General features: G+C 39.2%; 1 protein-coding gene across 1 annotated transcript in view; it reads left to right on the plus strand.

The window, feature by feature from the left end:
* Positions 1-12,942, plus strand: part of DIP2C (DIP2 disco-interacting protein 2 homolog C (Drosophila)) — a gene marked incomplete at its 5' end in the record, with an annotated part of 80,332 nt that overhangs the window by 52,333 nt on the left and 15,057 nt on the right. The window contains one exon of the mRNA XM_009870886.1: positions 2,617-2,678. Within this exon, the coding sequence (XP_009869188.1) occupies positions 2,617-2,678 (62 nt within the window). The remainder of the gene's footprint in view (positions 1-2,616; positions 2,679-12,942) is intronic.

Below are 12,942 nucleotides of genomic sequence, written 5' to 3' on the forward strand. Positions count from 1 at the left end.
GGGATGCCAGCGCTCTCAGAGCTGCTTATTTTCACAAGTCGTAGGGCAAGTCACACTGCAGCCATCAGATGCTAGACGCTCCACCTAACAGTAGCGGCTTAGGAGTGGTCACCACTGTGAATTGTCTCTTTGCTGCGTTATTGATCGTAGTGGAGAACTGATGAGCTTTTTTCAGCTTTTAATTTTACTATTCTTCATATGTATTACACTGCCTATCATAGCAAATAGACTTAGAAGGAAGAACTATTGAACTATGAAGTTACTGCTTTTAGTTATGGTCTTCTAGTAATTAGGTTGTGCATGAAGCCTTGATTTTCTTTCACTTTAGGAGCAGGTTTATCTATATGAAGCAAGGTGTAAGTATCTTTCTCTGTTGTATACTAATACTTTTTTTTCCCAAAAAAGAGAGCTTACTTTTGACTTCCAGAGGACGTCGCTTACAAATTTCTTTTAGTAGTGAAATGACAGACCTGGAACCCATTCTGTGTCAATGAATGTACATTAAAATAGCAGGGCCATAAAGTTTACTGACTTCTTCACCAAAAACAAACACAAAATCAGTATGCTAGACGCTTGTTTTCCACTAACAACGTTTTCTGTAGTGTCCTAAAACCATTTAAGTCTGTTTGTCCAAGGTTAGCAGTCTACAGCTGTCTCTTCTGTTGCTCTACTAAAATGTTGACACCTCATTTTTTACTTTTTTTAACCTTTAATGGTATAATGGTTAATTTGTAAGATTCCTGTATTTGACATTGTTTTTCTTTTTATTTTACTCCCTGCTTTTTGCATTTTCCTCTTTTTGTTTTCTCCCACTCTTCATTCCCATTTTTTTATTATTATTTTTGTCTTGTGTTACCTTCTTTCCTTCTCTCCGTTATCCCTGCTATTCCTGATGCTATAGCCTCACAGGCTGGGGAAGCTGGCCGAGCAGGTAGGGGATTTTCATGTTCCCTCAATACCCACCTATCAGCTTCCAACAGTGGGACAGACTAGAAATTGAGTTTGGAGATTTGGGGATTTTCAGATCCTTCTATGAAATTCTAAACAAGTCCACTATAGCTTTATCTGGATGCAGATTTCATCAAGTATTAGCCGTTGTAACTATTTAATTAACACAGAAAATAAGAAGTACCGTAGTGATTGTCTTTGATTTTCAAACTTGACTGTTTCCATTATTTTATAAATCAGTTCAGGTTTAGTTTTATTTTTAAAGATAACCAATTTTTCCCTGGTTTTGTTTGGTTTTTTTAACATTGCATATATTTCAAATAAGTTCTCCACTCAGCACTAGTCTGTTACACTGCTGAGTTTACTAGTAGACTGAAAATTGTGTTGTTAATAGCTAGAGAGGATATTGTATCTTGTATTGTGTATAACAAGCTAAAGAGGCTAACATGCATGTGCAGCTCTATTACTCTTTCTCCTCTGGTGGTGGGTCACTATGAGTATCTATAAGTATCATTTGGTAGTGGCAACTCTTTTCCCCCCTTAGATACAAAAATTATCTATTTGTGGAACTCCATTGCAATTTTTAGTGCTTAACAAGCTGTGGAACTACCAACCAGCATTGCAGAAATGCGGACTTCAGCCCTAGACATTCCTAAGGTGAAGAATTATACTCTGTAATATATCCCAAATGGGACAGAAATCATTGGGAGTTGATGTTGCCTTCTGTTTTAAGTAGTAGACATCTAAATAACTGTTAAAGGAGTTCCTTTAGCTGTAGATTACCAATGTTAGGTGAATTTATCTGCTGAAGAGAAGATTTCGAAAGTTCCAGTGTTCCGAAATGAAGTTGTACTTTTGTGCTAGCTTTGTGCTTAGCAGTGGTGTGAGGTATGCAGCCAAGAGCCCGAGCAGAGCATTGAGAATTCACATGATGTTCTCTGGTGATGAGTTTGAAGTTTCTGATAAGGGAAGATCATAGCAGGTTACAAAACTGCAGCAAAGCTGTGGGTGGAAAGGCCTAAAAGACTGTATCATCTCTGCATGAAATGAAACTAAAATTAGACTGCCGCTCTTCAAGTAACTAAATATTGTGACATAAAGTAAGGCTTTAAATTTATGTAGTGGGAGACTGAAAAGGAACAGAATAATTGCTTACAGAACTTCAGTCCACATTGGTTCATGTCATGCGTGCTACCTTTGCTATCTTTAGCTTCAAGTATATTCTCTGTTGCATGTATCGAAGACTCTCAGTAAACCATGCTTCACATTCCTGACCACGTGCTTCTGCCATTAAACTGTGTCTCCTCAGCAATTTCCGCATTCCTTTATATGGTAAAATGTGTTTAACGTTTTTTGTATGTATCCACGTGCTGATTACTTGGCCTTTCGTAGCAAATTAAACCTGTGTTGACATGTGTTTGGTTAAGTAGTATGGCCGTTTGATGTTTTTTCAACCCCCAAGGTAACAAGTACCGGACGGTAGGTATGTTTTCCAGTGCTCTTTCTGATTCTGTAAAGCTGAGCTTTGTTTGATGAATAGCTTAAATGTAACTTGTCATTTGATTAGCATAATTCTCAGTGAAATGAATGTTCAGTTATTGGGAGGGAGTAAAACTCTTTTCTGCTTCGAGGCTTTAGGTTCTCATTAGCTGATGTTGTTGTTTACAGGGAACATCTGGACCAGATCCCACCACAGTGTATGTTGATATGAGGGCACTGAGGCATGACAGGTCGGAACCATCTTTTTTCTTTTTCTCTTAATACTCAAAATTAACACAGTTTCTAGCAAGAAAGCTACTTCAGCATGCCTGACAGTCGCTGAAAACCTTTGTAATCCCCATACGTAACTTGTGCTAACTCCTACTGGCGAGCATAGACTTCTTTATTAGTTGGTTGATTAATTTCACCGCTGATAAAACTGAAGCATCGGACATCACCACTGCAGTGACTAACAAGATTCCTTGCTTTTATTGCCTTCAGCGTTTCCTGACACTTGTATTCAGGTGGTGCAGCCTAGCTGGTCCCTAAGAAAGGGAGACCCGTTGGGCCTCTTAGATGCACAGCGGTGTTTGTCTTGGGTTGGCAGCTGTTAGCCCATGGGGAGACCATGGCAGGATTTCGCTGCAATTCCTAACTCTGCAAGGCTATGAGAGAATGGATTATTGGCTTCAGTCATTGTGAGCAACCACATTCTGTACCTGTGGGTATTTTCTAGTTCCCTCTTTGATGTTAGATACATATGCAAGAAGTGAGAACTAAAATTTACCACTAGTGCTATTAAGGAGATGTCTGCAATCTCACAGTTAGAGAAAAACTTGTTATTTTAGGTGTAATTTAGAAAATCCTCCAGCACATATATATCAGTTTTTCAGTATTCTGGGTGAAAGACTGGCAAGTAGCCTCTCTACAAAATTCTAACAAAACAAAATTTTCTATTAACTCTGGAAAAGGTGAACATTTAATTAACAGTGTTCACCAGTCCTGATTCCTTTAAAAAGTCATTATCCAAATAGGCGGTTTTTTAACCTTTGCTTTTGGTTCTTTTTCTTTCATCATTCCTAAAAGCTTAACAGGGAGTTTGTTCCCTTCAGTGAATACTAACTTTGGCTATATCAAAGTGACCGGCTCAGCTTGCAGAGTGCCGACCTGGGGGCACTGCAGGCCCAAGTTATTCTCTGGGTAGCTGAGTCAGGTACACGTACAGGTATTTTCTCGTAGTACACGGCGTTTGGCAGGTGGAAGAAAGGAACTGCGCAATACTTGACTCACCATTCCTTTATTCCTTTTTGCACGCAATGTTGCTAACAATAATGCTTATGTTTGATCCATCCTTTGGGATACTACTGTCTGCATAACCCAGCCATAGAAAACTTGGTCATCCTAGCCCAGCAGCGGCAGTGCTGTGTAGACACAGCCCATGTTCATACTCAACCTGGCGAAAAAAAAAGCCTTTTTAATGGAGAGGTGTTATGCGAACCTAGCAGCTCTGCTCTGCACTTTTGAAAGGAGATTGGCTTAAGTTGAATGGTTTCTGTTGTAAAAGAGAAATAAGGAGTGGAGCATTTCTCTACCTAAGAGCAGAACAATCACCGTGACCAGGACAGATCTCTTCCAGCCTCAAGTGGTCTCCTAAGCTCCTTCTATGGTAACTGGAAGGCGTGGATGCCACCAGTGTATCGCAGCTGTCTCACACATGCACCAGCATGGGATGAGTTGACCTTTAAAGTACCTTTCTTTCTGTATTGATGGGGAGGGAGGCTTATATGACTAACTTTGGAAATCAAATGTTTGCTTTTTAATAGCCACAGTTAGCTGAGACTTGTTTACGTGAGGCGTTTGCTGTAGCCTCAGATCTCTGAAATGGTTGAAGCTAACTTGGACACAATGTAGATATATGTAAGCATTGTTCAAGTGAAGGAGAAGGAGCTAATGAATTGTTAAAAATAAAAGTGAAGCTACAGGGAGAAAAGAAAAAAGTAAATGTAGATTAGTTCCTTATTTGGAATTGTTTTTTGTGAGAGGAGAAGGAAATTTATAGAATATTAATTGGTAGGGAAGTATATAGAAACAAATACATAAAGAAAGAGAACATAACATTCATAGTTAGTTAATAAAAATAAATTTGTGTATATTTACATGGAAAAAATAAGATTTACTGTTCATAAAAGCTGCATAAACCATTTCCCTGCCTTACCATGTCACTGAGAAGTAGGCATCATTATCAAGATCAGACTTTGCAGTGTATTAATTTATATTTTGTGACTAGTTCTACAGAACATGAAAGATGATCTTTGGAGTTGGCTTCTTAGATTATGGTAATGTAGATTTTAATTTGATGGATTAAAACTGTGCCTCATTTACTCAATCCTGTGGAATTTAGAATGAGATTCATGGGTCATAAATTAAGGGAGAAAACAACTTTATTTGACATAGTCTCTTCACACTTGCTGTTTCTAAACATTGTAGGGGAACTAAATGTCGCTTTTGCTTAACAGTAACTGAAAGATTGCAGTACATAGCTGTGACACTGTATAGTAACAGCCCACCACATCTTTGCAGGTAATCCAGTCCCCCTGTACACTTAGTGCGTGAAATTTTACGCTGTACACTGTAGACTTAATGTGAGGGGGGAAAAATTGTATTTAGAAGATACTTACCAGAGTTTTAAGGAGACTGAACTTTTTTTTTTGGCATGATAACACTTTCTAGTTGCTACAAAAAGCAGCTCTTGTCCATCTCTGAGATTATTCACATCTATAAAAATAATTAGTTTGAATACAACTATTTCAGCCTCATCAGGGTAATTATGTGTTTGCACACTTTACAGCTTATGAAAACATCGTTGTTTGATATGAGTTTAGATCACGATACCTGTGCTATTTACACATTTCCTCCCAGCCCTCACTGGACTTGAATGGTCAGGTTAGAGGTTCTCAAACACCTTTCTATGTGTGCCTCTGTGTGGTTTTGAGCCTCCAGCCCACTGGTGTTACTGCTGGGACTCGGCAGCTCTGCCACCGTTGCCAGCTGAGGGAAGTTGCTGGGACTGGGCTCACCTGGAGGGTCAGGAAACTTGTGCCAAGGAGTGCTACCACTCAGTCAGTGGCTGGCATCACTTACGATACTGGAAAAAGCCTTGATTGCCTGGCTCTTAGCATCTAGTGCAGTTTTAGATGCTACAGCTACTCCAACAGTCTCCCAAAGACCTTGCGTTGTGTTTACTTACACTGATGAGATGTCCCAGTCACCCGGTGCTGTCTCAAATGGCATTAGACACTGTCTTCTTGGCAACTGAGCAACATCCTAATAGCAGGAGTGTCCAGCTCTGGTTTGCTCTTGGTGACAGTACATCAATATTGTAAGCAGCATCTGATTGATTTTCTGAAAACCAGTCCCATCTGGGCTGTTTGATTAAAAAAACTGGGAGAAGACTCCTAAGTTAGCACCGAGTGGCTGCTATGCCCCTGCAGTGCAGCGCAGTGCGGTTTCGGGAGGTTAACTCAGATCCAGAAGGCAGCATAGGTGGATGAATGCTGCACTGCGCCGAGGCTGGGCTCGCGGCGGGCTGTGCCAGTCCCCACTGCTGACTCACTCTGCGACTCCGGTCATGCACACGCAACAAAACCCCGGGCGTGAGCACCCTGGCAGAGAGGTCACTGCCTCTGTTTCTCTGCAGCTGCCCTTGTGAAAACAACTTTATTCCCTTCCTCCCTCAAAAAAAAAAAAAAAGATATATTCTTGTCCCTCTGTCTAAGCTGCTGGTTTTAAGATCACTCCATCGTCATTTTAGACCAGTCATGTTCTCCTCAAGAAGCTTTTCAGATGGTGAAGCATGAGATACCGAAATATGCTAAAAGCTCAGAAGCGCTTGGAAGATGGAGAGAGACAGACCCTTTTCTTGTCATACTAAAACACTATATACTTGAAAGATATTGGCTTTTATAACATGTGCGTGCATTTGTAGCAGTAAAGATGTAAACTTAAAGCCCAAGCATCCTTTTTTACCCAGGATGTTCTAAAACAGCATGTGTGTGTGTTTATAAAATTAAAAATGTCCAACAAAAATACGTCTCTGGTATTAGCATAAAAAGTTCACAGCCTCCTCATCCTTAATAGCAGGTTAGTTCTTGGTAAAAAAAAAAAAATTATTGGCAAAACGAGCCACTTTATCAAACTGGGAATAGAGCACATGTGCATTCCAAAATAAATCTTCCTGCCACATAGACAGGGCAAAAATATTTTTAAAGTGTTCTTCAGGAGGTCAAGCAAGATTTTCAAATGTTGCCGTATATTTGCAAATATTTTAAAACATATGAGTGTCATTCGAAACTGTTTTCAAAATGTTGCTGTTTTAACCTGATAGTTTAAATTTTAAAATTACCTTAAGTTTAAAATTAAGCTTCTGTGAATAAGAAATTAAATAATATGAGAAATGCTGAAATATTTTGACCGCTTTGAATTTTTGCTAAAATTTTTAACATAGGCATTTTTTTTCTGCATTACCGTATCTTTTACGTTTAAAATGCATGGAGAATTTCCTCAGAAGCTTTAATTAGTGAGCTGAAGGATACATCTGGTGGTGGCTGAGGGAGATTATTGATTTTCTCCTGTAAGTTGAAACTTCCTGCAAATCCTGTAAAGTTAAACATCTCTCTGCATCCAAATATTCTCTTCCACAGCAAGGTCTTACCCATAAAGAAAAAAAGAAGAAAATGAAAACCACTTTCCTGCCCCATGTGAAGCAAGGAAAAATCTACTTTGATACCAGAGTTTATTTTAAAGGGACAAAAATTAAAAGGAAACAAATTCATTGCGATTTATATGTTCCCCTAAAAGCCAGTAAAAATATCACCAGTCTTCCTGTTCTATAGCAAGTAGTGACGAGCTCTTATGGAGTGGAGGAGGGGGGAGCCACTGAACAAGTCGCATATCTATTGATGAAATTTTTTATATCATTTTGCATGCACTTGTAATAGACAGTTTGCCATTTTTTTGACCACAAATTGTGTTTAAGCTGATTATTGGAACTACATCCACATTTTGTACCAAACTGGGCAAGAATGAAGATTTTCAACCCATGTTAATAAACACTGTTCACAATTTTTTTTTATACCATATCTAGTTTTAAATTCCAGTGTTGCCTTTGGTGAAATTATAGATGCATTAAGTGATCATTTAACTTAAGTCATCTAGTTAAGTCTGTATTTTTTGTTCAGTAGGGTTAGAAAAATGGAGAATTTAATTTATTAAACCCTTGTAGGTTACTAGATTTCCTTCTGAGCTACATGTAATGTTGAGCTGCTTGGATAGTTTCTTGGCTGCAGATGTGGTGAGGCAACGGGTACTCTTGAGGGAAACAAATCCAGATGTAGGATATTGCCAAATGGTCTAGAAGCACCAAGATTTATTTGGGTTCAAGTTACTATTTTTTTTAGTCTGGTTATCATTCAATCTGTGGCTTGTGGTATTCATAATCACTCATTGAAATACTCCCACTCCATCATTAGAACAATTATTTTAATCTGATTACCCTCTTTATTTATTAAACAAGCAGTTTGTGGAACTGTAAAAATAATTGTCTTCTTGTGTAGTCACTGACATCTTCTTAGAGTAATGCAAATTAGTGTATTTCTTGAAAAGAAGGGACCCTTGTATATACTTAGTTCAGCACTGGGTTAATGAATGGATTCGATGATCTTAAAGGTCTTTTCTGATCTAGGCAATTCTGGGACTAGCAGACTTGATTTCTTAGGAAGTCATTTCTATGTTGTGCTAAATCTTACTGCTCATTTTGGACTTAGGGAGTATTCAGAGATCTCTGAATTTCCATCAGACTTGCTAAGATACTGTCTCCCTGACAAAGGTGGTTTCAGAAGATGGAAATTCTGAATTTCATTCCCCAAGAAAAGAAGGGAACACCTGTAGCGTTTCGAAGAGATATGAAAACAGTTACTTTGATTGCTTCTTACAGACTGCTTATATATTAGCACAGTCTCAAATGCAGGCTCTGTCAAGGAATTGGTTAAGACTTTGGCTTCCTTTTAATATACTCTAGCATTTCACATGTCATGCAGGAAAAAACCCACAACCTTTTATTCTGGCTGTCAATCATTTATCTTTCTCCTCCATATTTTACTGAAACTTTCATGTTGTGTATACAGTGTTTTGGCTAATAGCAAGAAACAAAGCCACAGGAGCTTTTTTCCTAATTCTCAAACACTTGTAATCTGTCTACTTTGAAAAATACTCCTATCAAAGGGTTACCAGACAAAAGAATTACTTAGCTAAATTATTACGTAAACTATAGCTGCAGGAGTACTCTGTAGCACAGTCACAGCATGGAGGATAACCACTGTGTAGTCACGTAGTAGGGAAAAGAGAATGGAAGGGGATATAAGTCAGGAGATATGCTAATGGCAAGTGACACTAAAATACTTACCTTTTGTGAAACTTTAATTGGTTAATCATACTTGAAAGCCATTTAGAAATGGTAGCAAAAGAGAAACTTTGAAGAGCTCTTCCTGATATTTTTTCCAGCTCTTGCAATGGGTTACAGCATATGGAGCCCAGTTGCAGGTCACAGAACATCCCAGTCCTCAGTCATTTACTCTCTGTAGGGTCCAAAGGGGTAGTTAAAATCTATTATTGCTCCCTTTGACACCCAGCTGTACTTTTCCTTGCAATGAGTTTCAGTAGATGAGGGGTGTAGTGTCTTGTGGGGTTTGAAGTGCGATATACCCGGTGAGCAGTTCAAAACATGGACCTCACAAGTTCTTGGTCTCAGGAAGCCACCAGTGCTTTATACAGATTAAGCTCATTTACAAATTGAGTTGTCAAGTACTACCTCAAGCAGTGTCATTCCAGTCATCCCGACCTTTGAGAATCTTCTCATGTGAGTGGCTCCAATTCCAAGTTTCACGCGTGATCCCTGGGTTGTTTTATTTTAGATTGTCTGTTGCTTTAGCGATTTTGGTTCTTCACAGGTTTTTCATGGAAAAATTAAAAAAAAAACATTCACCACTGTAAAGTCAGTGTAAAAGGTAACTCAGCTGAGAGGAGGAGGGGTTGAGATCTTGAAAGTAAAACCTAAGTCCTTCAACAGTTGATGTATGATAAGTAACAATGCAGTTTGATTTTGAGGAGTCTTTGTAGAAACATCTGGCTTTTAGGCATTTTGCCCATTAACTTGCAGAATCTCATTAAAGTTTAAGCTCTCTGTCACAGTACTGGCAAAACCTTCCTCATTCCTCATCTTTTTGCTCAGGAGGAGAAACAGCCTTGGCCTTTTAGCAGCATTGTGTTTAGTTTCTACCATGCAAACACTGCTATCTTAGAAATCTGCTTGGCACTGTTTCTGACCTATGGTGAACAAATCTCCCAGAAAGAAAAATTAATTTGGCCTGATGAGCATGATATCAATACTTCCAATTCTGACTTAGAGGAGAAGTCTCAGTCTCTCTAGGCTGGAGGAAAGGTTCTCTCTTGTTGTTCCTGTCTGTGTCAGGGGACGAACCAAGAGACTTGCTCAACTTCTGTGCACTGGATAGTCAGGAATTAGGAATAAAGGACCTGAGAAACTGAGGAGGAGCAAATACCATCTAAGGGATTGCCCTGTTTCTGTATGAAGATCCAGAGAGCCTTGAAGGATACTTCATGCTTCCAGGCATAGAGCAGCCTCTGCTGCAGCGCAGGAGAAAGGAACAAATATCCAGTAACTTCCAGATGAGAAATCACCCCCTTTTGTCCCACTCAGTCTGAGCTGTGAAACTAACCTAGGGGGATGGGAGCCATTTCTGTGCTTTCTAAGGAAAGATTACTAGCTCCTGAAGAATTTCTTCCCTTTAAACAAGCCTGTTTCTTCCTTGATAAAGTCATCTTCAAGGGATCAAAATATTATGATTTTAGTGGAACAGGACAGTAAGAGTTGGCTCTAAATGTGTTTTTTGAAAGAGGATGTGGTTTAGCATGCTTTAGCTACAAATCAGGAAATTCCAGTTATATTTCACTGGAGGGTTTAAGTGGAAGAGAATACCATCATGTGTACCAAGTTAGACAAAGAGAAAAAAAAGCTGTAGCTTTCCAGGAAAGTAGGTGTCCTGCAGCTGTACATTTACGTAGTTGTTCACAAGTACCATTTGCATGCGATTCTTCAAACATGAGTAGAAGAACTAGATGAAAGATAGTTCCGTTTTTATTTGTTTTTAAAACCAGTTCTGAATTTCCCAGTAATACTGAGCTTCTTTGGTGTTATAGGTCCTTCTCTTTCGATCATGCTCCTTACAGAAACTGAGAATTGATAAAACAAGCTGGCCGCTCACATTTCTGTGATTTATTTAAACTTCCTTTCCCTTCCCTTCCCTTCCCTTCCCTTCCCTTCCCTTCCCTTCCCTTCCCTTTCCCTTCAAAAATGCCAAGAGTTATCAACCTATAACACATCTATTATTTCATTAGTGGAGTTCCCGTACTGCTCCCTTAGAGTGCATTTCACAATAGAGACACCTGCTATGGAAGGAAAAATACCTAATGAATATATGTAAAATTTGGACTGAGCCTTCGTAGCTACTGCAGTGTGCAGAATGGAGATGGAGCTTCCTAAGAGCTTTCCATCTCTCTTTCCTCTCTTGGCAGCCTTTGCAGGAGGACAAGACCTTTTCTTCCCGAAACACTGACAATTTTTTGCCACAGATAATGCAGTGGAGGGTGCTGTGCTGGCCCCGAGAAATGGGCTCTGCCATCTTTGGGACCCCCTCCAGCTTTGCCAGCCTCAGGCACTCGTTTGGCTCCTGTCATCGGTGGAGTCTGTAGCTGTAGGAATACTGAATGACTAGGGTTGGGAAGGAGTGGTCTGAAAACCAGTAAAAGAATCCTGTATTTATATAGGATCCATCACTAACTTGCTGAGAGATGTAATATCCTCTTAAATGGCTCTCTTGAACAGCTTTTAATATGTTGCAAGCCTCACATAGCCTTCTTAATGCTGCATATTTTAGAAGCGTCTCTTTGCAGAAGACGAGTGTACTTATGTGAAGTCAGGGTTCCTGATAAGTCTCCCTTGAAAAGGACAGTCCCTTTTCAGTGCATTCAGGTGTACAAGGCACAGCTGCTCACGGCTCCACTGACCTTTTCTTCAGAATGGTAATCTGCAGTTTTAATTCAACTGAAAAAATAGCCCTGTATGTTGGAAGTTTTCCATGCATAGGGAAACTGTGGTGGTTGTTATGGAGAAGGAACTTTCTGCAAGTACTTCCCTTAAAATGCAGAGTGAGTCAGCTCGTGGTGTGAATTCTGAAGGTTGTAGCAAGATAAGGGTGAAAGAGAATGACTTTATTTCAGAAATTCCACTTTTGATTAGATTGTGTGAGTGTAGGATATGAGTGTTGCATTGGGGAAGCTAAAATTACTTCCATCATTTGTTAATAACAAATAAGCTAATTCAATTAGACGAGGACATTTTCAGATCCCAAGTTTGTTATAATGAAAGTTTTCCCTATGTGTGGAGTCTATTTTCCTCACGTAGAACTGGGAAGATAAAGGCTTATGAAACAGAGAGTATTGCGATAAACAGAATCATCAGATCACAATTGTGATTATGAAAAGAGCTGTAAAAACAATTACTGGTAAACACCATGTCCTAGGAGGTCTGTAATCTAAATAAAAAGATACCAGCTGGGAGCAGCATTATGCCTGGTTTTGCAGATCTGACCCTGAAGCACGAAGAAAGGTGCAGCTGTGCCTCATGGGGCACAGCAGGTGTGAGCAGGACCAGGAGGGACACCAAGTTCTCCAGAGTCCTGGTCCACTGCGTTGCCTTGAAATAGTTCTGTGTTGTACTTCACACAACACGGAGAGTTAATTTAAACAAAGTTAATGTAGTTCACGGATAATGAAAGATAAGCATTTTAAAGTATTCCAAGGTGGAGAACAGACATAAACATGTCTGAGTTTTTTTACATATTCCCATAGTTTTATATGATAGAATGGCTAATACTTTTTTAATTTCTGAAGCTTTGAATATTACCTTCCTGCCTCATTTCAATCATTTTGCAACTTTCTAGACTGTCTTAAATCCCTGTGTAACCTTTTCTGCTTCTTTGTTCTGCCATCTGAAGGATTGGAAGCTGTTTGCTTTTGACCTCAGGGAATTTGGGACATGAAGTGTAATCTGGCTTTACAGTGAAAAAAAGTCTTTACGTTAAAGGAAGTGATTTAGTGCTAATTCTTTAACTGAACTTGTTGATTATCAAATTAACAGGATTAAAATATGTTCTAGACATACAGAAGATTTAACGGTTGTTCGTTTTGTTGGCTACAGTTTGCCTCAATCCAAAACTCCCTTTTTCAGTCTCAGTTGTATTTATCCATCATCTAAATCTGTCATGTGATAGGAGGAAAACTGCTCCGAGGACACCAGGATGATTCAGGGAAACTTCTTCATAATCCACATTTTCCCTTCAGCCTAATTGTTCAGCTGTGCCATTTTCCTACTTTCTTTTC

This window comes from Apaloderma vittatum, unplaced genomic scaffold (genome assembly GCF_000703405.1).
Source record: "Apaloderma vittatum isolate BGI_N311 unplaced genomic scaffold, ASM70340v1 scaffold11826, whole genome shotgun sequence".
Classification (NCBI taxonomy): Eukaryota; Metazoa; Chordata; class Aves; order Trogoniformes; family Trogonidae; genus Apaloderma; species Apaloderma vittatum.